Source organism: Cyanistes caeruleus, chromosome 12 (assembly GCF_971803275.1).
Source record: "Cyanistes caeruleus chromosome 12, bCyaCae1.hap1.1, whole genome shotgun sequence".
Taxonomy (NCBI): Eukaryota; Metazoa; Chordata; class Aves; order Passeriformes; family Paridae; genus Cyanistes; species Cyanistes caeruleus.
In genome coordinates, this window is record NC_141712.1 from 9,577,442 (window position 1) to 9,595,860 (window position 18,419).

At 37.7% G+C, this 18,419-nt stretch overlaps 1 protein-coding gene across 1 annotated transcript in view; it reads left to right on the forward strand.

Moving 5' to 3' along the window:
* TENT4B (terminal nucleotidyltransferase 4B) overlaps nucleotides 1–14,908 on the forward strand; it is a 42,045-nt gene extending 27,137 nt beyond the window's left edge. Inside the window, exons 4-12 of the mRNA XM_086847540.1 lie at nucleotides 2,672–2,792; nucleotides 3,810–3,917; nucleotides 5,869–5,997; nucleotides 7,260–7,473; nucleotides 7,769–7,895; nucleotides 7,993–8,096; nucleotides 9,726–9,913; nucleotides 10,474–10,638; nucleotides 11,875–14,908. Coding sequence (XP_086703666.1) covers nucleotides 2,672–2,792; nucleotides 3,810–3,917; nucleotides 5,869–5,997; nucleotides 7,260–7,473; nucleotides 7,769–7,895; nucleotides 7,993–8,096; nucleotides 9,726–9,913; nucleotides 10,474–10,638; nucleotides 11,875–12,054 — 1,336 coding nt within the window. The 3' untranslated portion in view covers nucleotides 12,055–14,908. The remainder of the gene's footprint in view (nucleotides 1–2,671; nucleotides 2,793–3,809; nucleotides 3,918–5,868; nucleotides 5,998–7,259; nucleotides 7,474–7,768; nucleotides 7,896–7,992; nucleotides 8,097–9,725; nucleotides 9,914–10,473; nucleotides 10,639–11,874) is intronic.
* The last annotated feature ends 3,511 nt before the right edge of the window (nucleotides 14,909–18,419 follow it).

The following is an 18,419-nucleotide window of genomic DNA, read 5'->3' on the forward strand; positions in this document are numbered from 1 at the left end:
TCCCAGGATCTGTTACTTGTGCCAATACTTGTTATGCTAAGAAAGTGTTAAGCTATTAGTTGTCTGAAAAGTGTACAGACATACAATAAATAAGACTATTGACTGTAACATGTGTCTATATAGATCTTGCATATATCACTAGAATGATCTGAATTACCATATGGTCAAAGATGTTGGAATTTGCTTTCATTAATACCAAAAGAAGATGTTGGCCCTAATAGAAAAGCTAAATTTTGTCTCTGCAGATAACTAAATTGAAATGTTTAACAGCACTTTGTTAATGTTAGCGCTGAAGAGAAAATGTTACATACAGAATTGCTTTTTTTTTTTCTTTCAGTCTTCTTTTGTGAAATCTGTGCAATACTCAACATCTGCCTTTTCCAAATTTATTGCTAGTTTTCATAAGAGTCTTTAATCAGCAACACTGGTATCTTCTGTGTAGAAGTTGTGACTATTTATGACAACTAAATAGAAATGGAGTAAAAGGCTTAAATGGTTGCAGGGGATAAACACATTTAAATAACATAAATCTGAGGATAATTTTTGAACTAAGTTCCATACTATGGGAACAGGAGGACATGTAGTACTGACAGCAGGTGAGGGATGTCCTCATCACTGTTCCATCTCTATTTGTAAAAGAAAGAACCTGACAGATGCTTTAGTACCTGCTTTAGTTTTAGGAGTTGTAAGGAAGTCTAATTTCTCAGTTTTTGTAAAGCCAGAAGTGAGGTATACAAGTACTCATTGTTTTCACATTTGGCCTCATTCCTAACCTTTTTAAAGTTAAAGGTTAAAATTAAATTTGATTTGATGCTGGTAATGCTAGAGAGAGATTCCTGGCCAGTTGATGTATACATTACTGTATTTACTTGATTGCTTTGAAACAGATGTAACAAATGCTTTTCTCTTGTCATATACTGCATTTATTGAGTATTTCTTTCAAGTGAGGTTTTGGGAGAGAACAAATAAAGATACTTCAAATACAGTACATAAACCCATAAAGATCCTTCCTGTGGCAGTGCTTGCCAAACTTTCAAAATAGTCATCATTTGTATGTTGGTCATTATTTCACTGTTGCTTTCTATCAAAGCTTCCCTTTGCCCTAAGTTTTCCCTACCTCTGTAACAGTTTGTTTAGATTTCAGGTTCTGGGATTCAGAAAGGCCTGAAGTGTGTTTTTAATGCTATCTCTTTGTTGGGATTTGCTCTATATCCATTAACTTAAGCTGCTGTTGAAGGTTTGGGCACACAGCTGCTTTGCTGCTGGATCTCCATGTCCCTTTGCAGGCAGCATCTATGCTCAAGGTGGCAACAGAGCTGCTTTTTCTCTTGGTGTGTATCAGAAAAATGTCTCCTGTGTTTAACTGTCAGCAGTAGGTTTAACACTAATTTAGCTTAGAGGAGAAATGTCCAGCAGCATTTCCTGCTCTCCAAGCCAGTTTTGAACACGTTTCTGGAGGTTGCTGGGTGCTGCCTATCCTTGTCAGCCCAATGGTCTGTGGCTGAACTGCTGCTTGGCAGGAGACAGCTCATCTAATGCAGGTGTAGTTTCTTTTGGGTTGTTAAAGCACTGGTGTTTGTCAATCATCAGATCTATAGAATCTGTTGCAGGGGGAAGTATTTCTAAACTTTTTTTTTGTTTTCTGTTACACGGTTTCCCTGTTACTGAAGGATCCTGCTAGCCTAACTATAGGGTTACACACTCACCTCGTTCGTGCTCCTGGCCAAGCAGGGAATCAAAGGGGAGCAAAGAGGGAGAAGCTCAGGATCTCACAGTAGCCCTCACTGGCTTCAGATGTGACACCAGCCACCTTTTGAATTTGAGTTCAGGGGTTGAATTGGGGTGTCAGCTCCCTGTGTAGTGAAATGACTGTGTGTGCATAGGGAGGAAGTGTAGTGGGATGGAGACACCCCTTCAAGAAGCTGAGTTAATGAGCGAAGTTAATTAGGTAGTTTGATCTTATTTAATAGCTTGTTGCTTCCTAAAATCCAAGTTGCCATGTTTTCTTCTCCCTTTCCTTTCTTCCTATTGGCACTACAGGCCAGCAGCTTACCCTGAGCCCTCTGGTGCTCTGGTCATTCAGAAAATCAACTTAAGAGATGCAAAGAGGCAGGAAATTACCCCAGAATATTCTGTGGGTTCTTTAAAGGGGAAGTGAAGAAGGTTTCTGCCAGACCCGTTACTGGGTTGAACTGATTTGCTGTGGATTAGGCAAACACCAAACCTGGAGCAAAGGAAGAGACAGGGTCATGTATCTGGGGGTAGAGATGGGAAACAGGACTTTTCCTTTCAGTGTCAGGCTGTTAAATCAACATTCCTGATGAGTACAGCCCAGAGGTGGTGATTCACAACAAGTTAATTTCTTACTCTGATTCACTCCAGAGAAGCTGATCCTCTCTGCTCACTGTGTGTCCTGAGGAGACTAATCTTAGGCTCTGCAGCCTAACTGATTTATGTTTGTCTGTCCCCCCTCTAGGTAACCTGAAATGGTCTGTATTTCCCCAAGTGTAAGAGTTCATCTCCAACCATTTCCTTGGAAAAATCAGAATTAATTATTTGGTTAAGCTATGTTCTGTCAGCTTTATTTGAGTTACATATAGATGTCAGTTGTTGGTATTTTAAGTGTACTGGTTCTTTTAATTTGAATAAATATATTTTTTTTTCATTTCAGTGATATTGATTTAGTTGTGTTTGGAAAATGGGAGACATTACCTCTTTGGACCCTGGAAGAAGCTCTTAGAAAGCACAATGTAGCAGATGAAAATTCAGTAAAGGTTTTAGATAAAGCAACTGTAAGTTTGGGGGAAGAGGGCATTTCCTTGTTTAACCTAAATTTCTAATCAAAGAATGATGTTGCTTAAAAGAATGAATTTTCATAGGCAGAAACTATTTGGTATATTAAATTTGAAATAGAACATATGAACTTTTTTATTTAGTATGATTTTTATTACCGACAAAATAATTGATAGTGCAATAACAAAAACATTTTTTCTATTGTGGAAATTGTCTGATATTTCATATGCACAAATTTCTCTTGCTTTTAAGAGAGATTGGACTAGTCAGTGTTGTGCATTGATGTGCTTAGTGCATTTCTGGACTGAGTTTTTGCATAAGTAAATAACTTCTTTTTTCTTTTTGCAAGTAAGCAGGTATAATCAGTTTTCACTTAGAAGTACTAAATACAGGCTTGTCTAAATACGTGGTGGTATGTCTTGCAAAAAATAGATTAATTCCATTATAATTTCCTACCTTTTGCTAATTGTAGGAGTATGTAAGACTATTGGGGTATCTAAGTCATGTTATTATAGAGAGAGGTAATTTGGTAATCATTCAGGTGGAGATATCTCAGAGTACTCTCCATATCTTGTACTTCTTGATTGAAGTTCATTTTGGTGAGGAAGTGATGACCCCAGTGACACAAATTGGAACATTTCTGATGTCTCCAGGACCATTTCTCTGTGTTTCTCCAGTGTTTGTCTCCCTCTGGTGTCTGTGGTCCCCACCAGAGCTGAGCAGCTGCAACAGCAACTCACCAAAACAATCTAAAATAAATCACCTGGAAGGTGAAGCATTAAGTTCTGTTCAGCAGGAGAGTAAATTGAAAATAGCATTTATGAGTTAGAAAAGCAAAGTTTATGTAAACAGGTTGGGAGGATGAGCGAGTTCATAAATAGGAGTCCTGATTTCTCTGCCTACCTCCTCTCTATAAATTCATGAAAAATTTCAAGTTTACTGGTGCATATAAGTTATAAATGAAAACAAGTGTGTCTTGGAAATCTGTATTGACTTACTGTATCTTTCTTTTGCAGGTACCTATTATTAAACTGACAGATTCCTTCACTGAAGTAAAAGTTGATATAAGCTTTAATGTACAGAATGGGGTTAAAGCAGCCCAGCTCATCAAAGATTTTATCAAGGTTAGGCAACACAATCATGGAACTACATGCTGATAACTTATTTTTAATTTCTGTTTTACTTTGACTGCATCCTCACTAGAGATATACTTTTACTCTGTTGTTTTCTGTTGTCTGGTAATGCTGAGGGCTGTTACTAAGTTTTAGATATATTGCCTTAAAAGGCATGAAGATACTAAAATACAAGAATAAAACGTGGAGTAGTTTTAATGGTACAATGATTAAGGAAAATGCACTAATCCCTGTTTCATGTATTCTGCTCTTTTAACTGCAGTTCATTGTACTACACACTTCTGAATTTCAGTATGGGAGATAGTCTTCTCAAGAAAGCCTGAAGGTGTTTTTGTGTGTGAAAGCAAAGAAAAGCAAGTTGCCTGAGTTACTTGTGACCCTTTGGCCTTGAGTCAGGGGGTGAGAGGGTTCTGTGCCCCTGAGGATGGAGCGGGAGCTGTGTGTGGCAGCAGGAGCAAGGCTGCAGGGCCATGGTACCCCTGGCCCAAAGAGCAGAGCAGGCCTGGTGCCAGTAGCTGGGGTCAGCTCCCAGACTGGCCAGTGCCCAGCAGACAGGCAGCCAGTGAGGATGTCGAGGCTGTGGGCAGGGGCAGGATTAGGGTCAGGATCAGCACCAGTGCGGGCCAGCGTGGCTCGGGCTGACAGCGCAGGGAGCAGCTGAGATGGGAAGCACTCTGAGCAGAGTGGAAGCCCAGTAAGGTTTCCCACATGCTGCTTTCCCACGGGGCTGTTTTCCCAGCAGGCTGAGCCGAGGCTGTGCAGCTGTGCCACACCACAGCTGGCCTTGAGCACGGACAGCTGGGGAAGAGGTGGCACGGGCGGCCGTGCTGCTGTGGAGGGTCCTTTGTTTGACTTGGAGAAAACTTGGTGTGTTCTTGCCAAGTGATTTCGTTGGTGTTCTTGAGGCACTCTGTATAAAGCACTTGCAGGGCATTCTCTTGGCTCTTATTTTGTCCCACATAACTTCAATACCTAACTGAGATACCGTATTTGGCATTAGGCTTGGAAATGCCTCTTTCTCTTCATCCAGGTTATTTAGGAAGGCTGAGGCAGTTGGAGCCTTAATTAAAAGAGTATACAGTTTTCTGAGAAAAATCCCGTCTTTAAATTTTGGTATATACTTATATTCAGCAGCTCAGCCTGTGACTGGAGTTCTTAATAGTTCAAAACCTTCAGTTGGATAGTTAGGGATCTTCAGTTAAATAGTGCTCCCAATCTTTCCCTTTAATCTTTTTGCAGTCACGGACATCGTGACCCACATTTCATCTGTAGGAACTAAGGAACTTTTTGGCTGTGTGATAAAAGCAGTGGTAGTATTGAGCCTCTTTTGCCACTCCCCTATGGGGGGTGTACAGAGTGCAGGCATAGCCCAGCCTCCACTGCTGTCCCAAAGGTCTCTGTTCTCCACACCTCTTAGGGGAATCCATGCAGATAAACCCATTAAAGGACCAGTTACCCAAAAGTATTTCACTTATTTGAAAATGTTACGTGTGTGTAGTAATTTTGAAGGGCTTTCTTTAACTCTGGCCATCTCAAGTACTAGCAGGACGGAAATCTCAGTGCATTTTGAGCTACCCCTCAGTTGTAGCAAGAAGGTTTGGTTACAGATGTTGATATATCCACAGTTCTTCATTTGCTGTGTATGAAAAAAAGCAAATGTGTGTGTGTGTATATATATATATATATTCAACCCAAATACTTCAGATTTTATGATCTAATAACTTTTTCCTGTTGTTTATACTTGCCACCAGAGTCTTAACAGGTAAAATAGGTGTTGATCACAGGCAGGGCATTGGCTTCTCCACTGTTAGGAAAAATGATAGGTTAGATTTATAGTTAGCTTTAAGATAAAATATAATAAGACAGATAGTTTCAGTATGCTCTTAGCACCCATTGTATGCATGCATCACAGCATTGTAACAGCTTTGTTTTTCTCTTTCAGAAATATCCTGTGTTACCATTTCTAGTTTTAGTACTGAAACAGTTCCTGTTGCAGAGGGACCTTAATGAAGTATTTACAGGTGGAATTGGTTCTTATAGTCTCTTTTTAATGGCTGTCAGTTTCCTTCAGGTAAGTTCAGTGGAATCTTTCAATGCCATTGGTGCATAAGGACATCACCTTAAGAAGGAATTTGATCAACCCTTAAATTTAGTAATTTAAGCTATCATTTTTTTGGGGGTTGCACCCCCTTTTCATTTAAAGTTAGATAGGTCCCACCTGTTCTTTCTCTGATGCTGATACTTTTGGTACCAAAGATGTTTGGAACATCTGTTGGTGTACCAGTGCCAGGCACTGATACATATGATTTTGATACACATGAAATGACATGGGTCATTCATGGTAAAACAACTTGAGTATTGTATAACTTGTTTGGAACAAGTTCCATAAGGTTGGTGTTATCTGCAGCTGTCCTTTATAACACTTGGTCTCCAGGTCATACACCCTGTATGTGCTTTCACAAATGCAGTGTAATCTTGGTTCTCTGGGTTTCTAAGCTGATATCAAACAAACAGGTTTTACAACTTTCTCTTAAATATAATAGAACACAATGCATGAGCTAAATCTGTACTGTTGTGCCTGGGGGAGGGAAATACCAGACAAATAAGAAGTAGCTGATTTCTGACTGTATCAGCCTGTTCTTTTTCCTGAACTAAATGTTATGTATAACTGTGTTGGCAAATATATGTCCATCCTTTTCCAGACTGTAATTACTCTAAAACCTGAGCCTGGAACTGGAGCTCAGTGTTTGCCAAGTGCCTTTGCAGTTCCCTGCTGAGCACAAAAGAAATAAAGGCAACATACATATAGCTGAAAACCAAAATCTTTCGGAGTCCATTTTTTTCTTACATTGAGTAGCAACACTTCCATTTGCTCATTAAAAAAAAAAAAAAAAAAAAATCAGGTTTCATATCTTACAATTCTGAGCTGGTTTTGTTCAGAGTCTGTCAGGCTGCTTACTTAACAGCAGAGGGGATCCTGTGTCGTGTACATGAGAAGTCTGTATTTGTATTGCAGGCCAGGTTTAGTGAGATGCAGATACCTGCTTTTTCACAAGAACCCTGCCATTTGTGCTGGAGGTTCACTTATTGGACTAAAAGTTCAAATGCAAAAAGATTAGTGCTTGGCAGCCTTTTTTTTAAGGAGGTAATTATTTTATAAAGCTTCTCATAGCATCTTCTTTTAAAGATGCACAACTGCTATATTAAGGGAAAATACTATATATTTAGACATATCTCTTTATTATTTATTACTGAATTTAGAAATGTTTTCTTTAAAAAAGACAATAACTTGAAGACTTAAAAGAATGATTTTTTTTTCTCTCTTCTTAATAGCTGCATCCCAGGGAAGATGCCTGTATGCCCAATGCCAACTATGGTGTTCTTTTAATAGAGTTTTTTGAATTATATGGACGTCACTTCAATTATCTGAAGACTGGAATCCGAATAAAGGATGGTGGCTCTTATGTTGCCAAGGATGAAGTGCAGAAAAGCATGTTGGATGGCTACAGACCATCAATGCTGTACATTGAGGATCCATTACAGCCAGGTACCCTCAGAAACCAAAATGGAGTAACAGTACTGTTAAATGTTTAATAGATGTTTTCTTCATGTATTGTGCTTTTACCCAGAGAATTGCTGGTTTGGACTTATTTACATCTAAATATCTGTAGATCTTTTAAGCTCATTCAAATATTTATGCTTTATGCTAATCCTGTTCTGCAAGAGGTGGCTGCAGTTGGTTGGGACTTAAGGGCAATTTTTAAAACAAATTACTGTCTCCTGCCTGAAAGGTGATAACCACAGTTTCAATCTTACTCATTTATTTATATTCTTATTTTAAGGTAATGATGTTGGGAGAAGTTCCTATGGTGCCATGCAAGTGAAGCAGGCTTTTGATTATGCCTATGTTGTTCTGAGCCATGCGGTTTCCCCAATAGCTAAATATTATCCTAACAATGAAACAGAAAGGTAAAGGACCTGAGTCTAAATCTCATTCATTGCTTCTATTTTTCTGTGTCTAAAAATGAATTGTGGTGATGGTGTTGGTTTTTTTCCTGATTTGCAGTATATTAGGGAGAATAATTAGAGTAACACAAGAAGTGGCCACGTACAGAGACTGGATATCCAAGCAGTGGGGAATGCAAAGCAGAACAGAATCTTCATGTAATGGTGAGTTTTGACTCAGCAGGGATGAGGGGGGAAACTTCTGGCACATTTTGCTTGTATAGATTTTGTTGTTGCTTTTGCCTCACATAAGTCAATGTATGCATTTTAATAGCAATTTCCTTTTTTTGTTCAGTATTCCTGTCTTTTCATCCAGAAAAGTCAGATTTGTACAAGAATAAAATGTCTCCATCTTTATTGTACTGCGATAGATTTGGTCAGTAGAGAGGTCTGTAAAGAGTGCTGCCTTCCAAAAACAGACTTTAGAAAAATCTTCCTGTTTAAATTATCATATTGTCAGTGTCACACTTCCTTTATCCTTTAAAGGTGGACTATGTTTTAACAAGAATTACTGGGCATGCTAGTTTAAATCTGAATCCTTAAAATTCTGCATTTTTAATTTTCATTTTAAAATCTAACATACCGTATATGTAAGGAAGCTATACTTAAGCCAGGATTCACTGTATAAGTGGAATAAGTCTTTTAATCAGAAAAGTCCTGAAATATCAATCATGATCTTGTTTTTAACAAATGAAAACACACAAAACCTAGCCAGAGAACTTGGTGACAATGCCCTTTTGAGTCACCTTTAATCCATTGCCCATCTGCTGACTCTAGCAACCAGTTCCACTCTCTTTGGTGCAGGTGTATCTGCTATCTGGGATGTTTTCAAACTAAAATTAATTTTAATACTCTCCAGTTAATTTTAGAATGTTCCCTATCAGAAGTGTTCTCCTGTTAGCAATTAATCAGAGAAGATGTTGCAAGGACCCATTCTTCTGGCTAGGCTGGGATTTTACCTGTTTGAGCTTGTGCTAGTGATTTGTCAGCTGAATGTGCTGTGTGCCATTGGAGCTGTCAGCCCTGGTGGCCCTGCTGTCCCCAGGCATGGCAAACAGCCGGTGCTCAGTGCCAGGAGCTCCCATCACCTGTCTTTTAACTGCCTATGTGCATGGACATTATGTAAATCTCTACCTCTTAAGTGTTGTCTTTGAGATAAAGGAGCAATCAAAAAAAGAAAAATAACCCCATATTAGGAAGGTAATGGTGACAGTAACAGTGGTTGTCTTGTTGATTTAGTTCGGATTTAAATTCCAATTCTTTTTTTTTAAGGCAGAGCTTAGTGAGATATGAGAGTTCTGTATCTTGAATTTTCAGTGTAGGAAATCCTACAAAGCAATGAGGCTTATTTGGAGTTCTGATTCTAGCAACACCAGCAGAAGAAAAATTGGAGTTGCTGAGTATTGGGCATATAGGAACAGAATTTAAATGTATTTGAGTGCTGTTGAAGTGTCGCATGAAACAATCTACAGCAGCACATCTGAACTTTGTTACTGCCTTCTTCCATGCCTTTTGTCCCTAATTTCCATCTCAAACTGTGGGCAATGCTCAGTGCATTAATGGATCCTATCAGGAAGCCACCAGGCCTCTGAGAGGTGCTGGCCTGCAGTGCACACACACGGATGCACTCACGAGTGTCTGCATGGATTTAGGGTGTGGATGTGTGCAGATGTCTGTGCATGTCCTGTGGGATGTAACACGTATTTTCTATCTTAGTGGCTATATCAGAAAACTCCAAGCCAACATATTTTTGCATTTATATGTGTGGTGATGCTTCTGTTTTGTTCTCACTAGGTAATGGAGTAACCTTGATAGTAGATACTCAGCAGCTGGACAAATGCAACAATAATCTTGCTGAAGAGAATGAAGCACTGGGAAAACCTAGGAATAAAACTTCAGAAACACTTAGTAAACATTCTTCAAATTCTTCATCAGGTCCTTTATCATCATCATCATCCACACTGTCCAGTTCTAGTGATGTAGTAAGTACTGGAGCTTTTCTGACTTTGCTTTTTAAAATTTCTTTGGGTTTTTTTCCCTCTGATTTATATTGTCACAAAATACATTTTGGGAGCTCACAATCCTAATCAGTTAATTCATCCAGAATCCTAACTTGCATAAGATGATAACTCTTATGCAATTTCTACACATATAAGTTGCAGTGTGTTTTTGACACAATACATGTAGAAAATGAATATAGTAGATACTAAGTTGCACGGCCCTCTTTTCTTTTGGAAAACTGTATTTCAAAAGTAAAACAGACTGGTAGTCACATGCTTTAAAAAACAGGCCAAAAGCTTTGAGAAAAAAATCTGTTTGGGAATTCTATTTAAAAAATAAAAGGCAAATCTCAAAATCACATCAATACATTTTTAAATCTGTTTTACTCAATAAGAATTTTGGATTGAAAGAAATTTAATATCTAGTAAAATAAACAAGTTTTCAGTTTTGTCCACTGTTAACTTTATTTTTAAAGGAAAATTCACTTTTAGAAATACTCACTCTTAAGAAAAACTCACTAATCCTTTACATTTTCCTGAAGGATTCTGATGGAACACCTTGCAAAACCTCTAAACAGTTGAGTTGTCGTCAGTCTACCACAAACAGAGTGGGGTCACAAGAAGTGTCACTGGAATCCTCCCAGTCAAGTGGGAAAACACAAAATAGCCAAACAGCCAATACATCCAGCAACACGAACAAATCTCAGGTTTGTGAAATGTTTGAAAACAACAAAAACTGTGTAGATTTTTTGAATATTACACTTACCTCCCATGGAAGGGTAACTTGTTCTGAAAAGGGAAAACTGCATTTTTCACCTCCCATTTGCCCCATTAAAAAGCTTCCAGCACTGATTGTACCTAAAGCCACCAGGTTCTCTGTTAGGCTTGCACAGATGAATTTGCCACTGTGGCTTTCTCAGCTTTAAAGCAGATGAAATTGGTCTGACTTTATTTTGGGACACCAAATTCACCAGAGGTATACAGCTGTGTCACACCCATTTCCTCCTTTGCAAAAAGCACGTCAGTCCAGTTTTGATTGCAAAATTTGAGAAATGAGGCGTGCCTACGCTCAGTGAAAGCAGTTAGCAAAAATGTGTTTAAAACTCTGACTGGCTTCTCTTTTAGCTGTTGATACTTGTTGATCTGTCTTCCAGTAAGGGAGGTGAAGATTCTTCACTGATACATGGCATTCCCCCTCATTTTCCCCTATAGCCAAACATCCATATGATGACACCTATCAGAGCTTTTGCATTTAGATTTCCCACACTGAGGAATGCTTCTATGGCAAGTCAGTATTCTGGAAATATTCTATGCCTCTACATATGGTCTGCCCTGGATATATGCAGTTTAAATTCTTGCACTTTTTTCAGAAATTGGGTCTTTTATGTTTGAAACATAGTCCAGAGCATTCTGGAATACTTTTCCTGAAAATAATTCTGAAGACATTCCTCTTATTTGCTGATGATCTGTCTTCTAACAAGACAATTCACACACCTGGCCTTGGCTATGCCATGAGCGTGTTGTTTGTGTTATTGGGCAGAGCTAATTCCAGGCTGGAATGTGCACGTCCATGATCTGACGTACCCCGTCTCTGAAAAGATGTGGCATAAGATTAGTCCTGGATCAGATTTGAGCAATCTTCCTGTGTTGTCTTGGATTATGGACATTTCTGTAAAATACCTTTTTACTTTCCAAAATTCCAAGTGCTCTGTTCCTCTCTCTGGACCTGTTTGAGGCTAGAGATGAACATTTGTCTGCAACCACCCATGTGGGAGATTGGCAGTGCTGTGCTGCTGTCTCAGCAATGACCAGGTTTCTTCTGCCATAGCAAGATTTCCAAGTGTGCTGTTTTCAGAAGTGCTCGTTATCCAGAAGCAGGGATATGTTATTGCCATGCTTTATTCCCAGTAGCACGGATTTACCATGTTCTTTTTCCTCCACAGCATGGATCTGCACGGTTATTTCGCTCTTCTAACAAAGGCTTCCAAGGTCCAGCAAACTCAAGCCATGGTACCTCAGTCACAAACAAACAGCACCAAGGCAGCAAATCACACCATCAGTTTTTCCACGGCAAAAAGAGGAAACACAAGAGGGATGCAGCCTTGTCAGACCTTTGTAGATAGTTGCCTACTTTATGACTGTTCTTCTGTGTGCAATGATCTCATGCTACAGGATAGTTTGATAGTGACTCCTTGGATCTCTTCTGGAGCTTCAGACTGTTCAGACATAGATTAGCAACTGCATTTTTTTTTCCCAGCTCGCCACGGAACGGAACATGAAGATTGATCACTGCAAAAAAAACAAAAAAAGAAAAAAAAACAAAAAAAAAGACAAAAATGGAAAAAAAAAGGAAAAAATAATTTTTTTAAAAAGAGGAAAAAGGCTGCTCATTTGATAAGTCATATGCTACAACAGGGTCATTTAGGATATAAAAGCTTGAATGTAAAATAAATGTATTTCCCATCAGCTCATGCTGACCTGTAGAGATAGTACTCAGTGTGTCTAGGGGGTGGTAACAAACAAATAAAACACAAAAAATAGGAAAAAAAAGGCAAAAAATTGTATTTTGAGGGAAACCCAGCCTTTAAAGGTGAAAGTAATTTGTGCATGATTTTTTAATTATTTTTGCATATACTTACCATTTTATTGTGTATATATAGATGACCATATAGGAAAACTGACATTTGTAATAGTGGATTTGTTAATACTTTTTACATAACATTACTGTTTAAATTGTAAACATAAATTTTTCTCAGGATTAGTTTGGAAAATAATCTGAATTGTCATCTTAACATCCATATAAAGAGACATTACTAGTTATATTGCTCAGAATTTCTTTTCTTGGCATTTGGAAGATCTCATAGAACTTTTGATCTGCAAAAGCTGTTCCTCTGAAAGAAAGGTTTATGGTGGCAAATGAAGATTTTCATTTGTATAAAATGTACATGTACTTTGTGTAGACATGGAGCTTGTCATCTCTGAGAAGTAACCTTCACCTTGTTTTCTAGAGTGCCATCATTTCAGGCAATGGGGTTTTATAGTTGCATCTTCTCTTCCTCCCCTTAGTGGTCTTCCCTCGACCCTTCCTTCTTTATTTTAAAGAAACAACAAAAGGCCACTCAGGGTTTTTTGGGGGTGTTTTGGTTAGTTTTTGTTTTCGGGGTTTTTTTTTTTTTTTTCTGTTGATTTGGTTTTGTTTTTTTGGTTTTTTTTTTTTGATTGATGGTGGTGATTGGTTTTTTTTTTGTTTTTTTTTTTTTGTTTTTTTTTTTGTTTGTTTTAAAAAGACAAAACACCAAAACTCAGTTTGTTACAGACATTTGCATTCCTGGGCTGCTTTAATCCCATGCCTCCTTGTTTGTGCCTTTCCTCCCCCTTCCAGGTCTGGGTTTTTTTGTCTTTTATATTTTTGCTAACTCCTGTAGGAGATGATAACTGTTGAAGCTTTAAGTAAATTTTACAATTAAAGTATTTTTTTCTCACTCCCCTCTTAGGCATTTTTATATTTACACTTAATTATTAAAAAAAAAAAACAAAACAATTTCAAATAATGAAATATACTTTATATTGCCTTAAAGACCCAAACCTTTCATATGTCATAATATTTCTTCATTGACCTAGTTCTCATTTCATTGAAACTCCACCTGTGTGTGGTTCAGTCACATTGCAAGTCTAGGTTGCAGTACCTTTGATGCCATGAATGCGAATGAAATGGAAAATTGCACTCACAGGCGTAGTTTGGAACAGGAGTTGGGACACTTCAGTGGTAGAGAGTTAAGTGGCATTTACTTTCACATATTTCTGTAAAGAGGAAAGTCTGTACTTGGCGTACGTGGCTGTCTTAAATGCAGCAGTTCTGAGATGATGCTTTTATAAAATGTACTGTTAGCTTTGAGAAACTTTTTATATGCATTTACAGAATACTACAGACCAACCTGACCTTTATGGGCACTAATGAGTGCAATGATTTTTAAAGAAAAATGAGACCAGAACCGATGTCATCACTGAAATTAATAAACATTTTCAATGTGTTAAAGTGTTTTACTTCAAAAAGGAAAATATATATATATATTCAAAAAATACAGAAAGTCATAACATTTACTCCAACACTAAGCTTAAGTGATGTTAATTTGACAATTTTTTTTTTAATTTTTAGAGTCATATTTTAATTTGATCAGATAATTTTATCAAGATGTTCAGCTTTTCTTCATAGAAACTAGTAAAAGTTGTACCACATTATGCATAGTCACTATTTATTTTGTTTTAGATTATTGTGAATGTGTAGACTTATGTTCACCGCTTAGGGAACAATTATTTATAAATTATATTAATCCAGTATTGTTAGCTGCTATTAGCAAAACTGTTCCAAAACTTAATACTTGCAAAGATCTGTATCGCATTTACCACACTGAAGTGTTTTTAAAAGAATCACCCTCATTGTTGAAAGCAAATGTACTCCTAGGGTGCAGATATTAGTGTTCCAATAAGCATGTGATAATTTTAAGGTGGTGGTAGCGGGAAGATAATCTTGATTCCATTGGGAATCTTAGGTTTGCCTCAATTTATGGTTTTCATAAATTTAATGGAAAATAGCTTTTCCTGGACTGCTCAAGTTTCTTTTTGGTAAACAGTATCTTTCTAAAAGAAAAAAAAAAAAAAAAGAAAAAAAAAAGAAAAAAAAAAGCATGAAGGAAAAATTGAGGTATTTTACATTGCCTCAAATGACCAGCATTGTATTCATAAAATACTGTATATCTTGCAAAACTTTATTTAAACGGAACAGTTGAACTGTTCGTTTTTCAATCTGAAGTAAAATACTTTCAAGACCTTTTAGTTTGCCTGCTCATTTGTCTTGTACATTTCATCTCTGTATTTGACTCAAGTCTAATTCCTTTTTGAGTTTCAATACTTTTGTGAAGATTTTGTGAATATATGAAAAAAATAAATGTTTAATCTAACTACTGCAGTTTATCACCATTCTTGACACTCTGTGTTCCCCTTCCCAGCACTGTGGAGTTACTCAAGTAACATTTTTTGTAGTATGGGGGTTCTTCCCCAGCTGAGTCCTGGGCCCCTCTGCCTGGCGTTTGGAAGCTGATTTTGTTCAGGTGGCCCTGGTCTGCTGGTTTTCCTTTCAGGAAAGCTGGAGCAGTCTGTAAGCCTGAGAATAAATGGAGTATAATACATGTGTAAAGATTTCTTAATGTATGGTTTTTGTCTAATTTTCATCCTCAAATACATAGGAAAATTATGTAAAGATCCATTTTCTTTGTCTTCTGAAACAGGCTTTGGGGTGGTGTTGCAGCTGCAGGGCAGCAGCTGCTCAAAGCTGCCATGCTGAGGGGGGTTGTGTAGAATTATGCAAGAGTTAATTGGATTTACTTCCAGCTAAAATCCATGTTCAGCAGCTCCCGAAGCACGGCTGATGTTGCTGAAGTGTGTTCTTGTCCTTCTCTGGGAGACGTGCACATACTGCAGTTCTGGTAGTTTTCCCTCTGGTAGTCCACCACAGACCATTGGAAATACATAAATAAGCTGAAATGTTCACATATCTTCCTGTTTGGTATTAAATTGATTTGCTGAGAATCTTTTAACTGAAAAGAGAATTGATCAATTTGTTAATTGACAGTCTTCTCTCTTGTGGCAGAAAAAAAGCTGAAGTGTAAGTAAATCTGTTTGTGAGAGATGACTTCTTTCTGTTTTGTCAGAATTTACAGCTCAGGTTTTTAAATACCAAAACCAAACTTGCTTTCCTAGAACTAAATCTCTAGGAAATAATTGTAGTCCAGTGGCTGGTGGCAGCTTTTTTTGTGTACTTTCAAAATGGGCCTTTTCCATTTAATGTCTGGAGTCATCATGAGTGTATCCTAAATATAATGTGAGCAGCCAATTAGAACATGTCTTACCTGGAAAATGTATTGTAAATAAATGCAGACAGCCATTTGGCATCTTGATGGATATTTCAACTCATGATAGAGCTTAAAACTGAATGTTCAACTCCAACATTATTTCCTAGAGAGTAAAAACCATAGGAGATAAAGTGTGTAATTACTCAAGAAGGGAGTATATTTACCTATTTAGAGGCTGTAACAAAAAAGAAGTGAATTATTCCAGCTACTGTTAAAGGGCAAAGAAATGATTATTCTGCTGATTCTTAGAACTTGAGTATTTTGCTTAACAATGCAAAATAGTTTTCTAAGAATCAAGTTTAGTATGTCTTAGAACTCTTTGTCTTGAGAGTGCAGATTTTGAGAGCTTTATATTCAACTTAATTTGTAGTGCTTTCAAAACTTTTCCTCAAACATGTTTTCTGGGTGCAGTGATATAAACGTGTGTCTTGACTGTATTTCCAGGAGTTATTTACTAGCAGTTCTGACAGATACATTATTCATTATTTCTATCTACAGGTTGAAAACAGCTTTGCTGTTCTTGTGGTGCTTAATTTCTTCATGGTTGTAGATTTTTCTGTGCCAAAGTACGCTTAGGCTCTTCCCTGTAGTAGTTTGCTCTGAAGCCTAATGAACTAACCTTCAAAGCTGATTGTTAGGATGTTTGAGATGATCCCAGGGAAAGAAATATCCAACATCAAGAATTCTTTTCAAGTTACTTAATGTCCTGAGTAACATGGGAATTAAAATTGAAATGGCTTTATTGAGTCTTTAAAAGCCCAAAGTTTCTGTCAAATACCTGCTTGAAAAGAAAACAGAAAGAGACAGAAAGTAGCTGTTACTTGGGCATGGTAGTGCTAGATCAAATTATGTGCATTTCAGATAACTTAGATCAGGTTTTTTTTTTTAATATTTGATTTTAATTCTTTGTGTATTTAGTGGTTGGCCCACTGCAATAATTTTACTAATCTGTGGACTCCAAAAACTTGTAAGAGAGAAGTGTGGTGCCTTTGTTGGGCATCTTGGCCATGCTGTTCATTGGGCCTTTCTCTTGGCAGTAGCCAGCTCAGAGATGGCTTGTTCCCATTTACTCCTTCCTGTAGCAGTGCAAGATACGGATGAAACTGGGCAAGAAAAAGAATGTGAATTTTATTTTGCTGTAAGTTAATCCTAAAAAGCTGATGGGATCCTGAAAATTATTTGAGTACACCTACAAGTGGGGGAAGATGAAAATCTTGGGTATCCTCTGCATAAAAAATACCTCCATTTGGAGGAATGGCATCTTTTCGCTTCCAAGATGTGTGGAAGTGAGGTGCTGTGGGTCCCTTTGCTCTGCACCTGTGGGATACCCAATGACCTCAGCAGTGGATCTCCTGAAGGTGTCTCTGCTCTGTAGCAGGTCTAAATAGCTCTTGGCATTTGAAACTTGCTGCATTGAGTTTCCTAATCCTTTTACAACTCTGAGCCCACCCTTTGTTTTTTGGTGCTAAATGTGACATTTTTCAAGTGCTGTCCAACAGGTTATAGTGACGCTGCAGATCGTTAGTGCTTTAAGAAGGGTATTTCCTGCTCCTACAGCAGCTCTTTTAAGGAAAATAGACCAAAAACCCTTTGATTGCGCAGTCTGAAGTAGGAGTATGTCCCCTTAGCACTCATATATCCATTTTTGAAGCTAGTTTCTTTGTATATTATTTGACAATCTAATGTTGGGATGTGAGGCTGATTTTTTTGGCTCTCTGTAGAATGAAGTCCTACTTTCCCATAGTGCAAAACTGCCAGAAAAAAACCCCACTTGACTCTATGCAAGAGCTGGCTTGTAAAGAATGCATTTGTGTGGTGGTAGAGAAATCTGAGTAACCATGAGTGCAAATTCGGTGAGTGCTTTGCTTGTTTAAAATAAATAAAATGCTCTTGTGTGGGTATATAAAATGATTTCTGTTCTGTATGAAGCAATGTTTGACTCTTGAGCTTAAAGATCATTAAGCAATCAAATGTTTCTGAATAGCTGTTAGTGAAACTAATCTGCACTCTCGGCTGCATTTTCCCGGGTCTAAAGTTCATTTGTTGTGCTAGATTTGGTGACAGCAAAATCTGAAAATAATCCTGGTTCAAATTGCTCATTTTTGCTGCCTGGCAATGTAACACAAAAATATCTGTTCTGAACTTAAAGTTCTCATCTTAAAAAAAAGCAAAATCCCCAAATACATCTTGCAGGTCTGTACACAACAGATAATTGCACCAGGATTGTGAAGAAATATTTTTCTTACAAAAATAACATGATGCGGTTCAGATGAAATGTGCATTAATGGTTGCTGTTTGCATTTCCCTCCTCCTGTGACCCTTTTCCAAACAGGACTGTTGATCATTCTTACAATAAGTAAGAGACGGATTAAGGCTGGGTTGGGGTTTTTTCCGTCTTCACTATAGTGGACCTTGAATCAAACTCCTTTGTGGTTGCCTGGTAATCAGTAACTATGAAAAGACATTCTCAGTCGGAAAAATCAATGGCTAACCCAACAGCAGGCAGAAATCTTTCATATTGGTTTCCTTCAATGTGTGTTTGCTTTTCCTTTTCAAAATTTTTCATGGGGCGTGGGAGG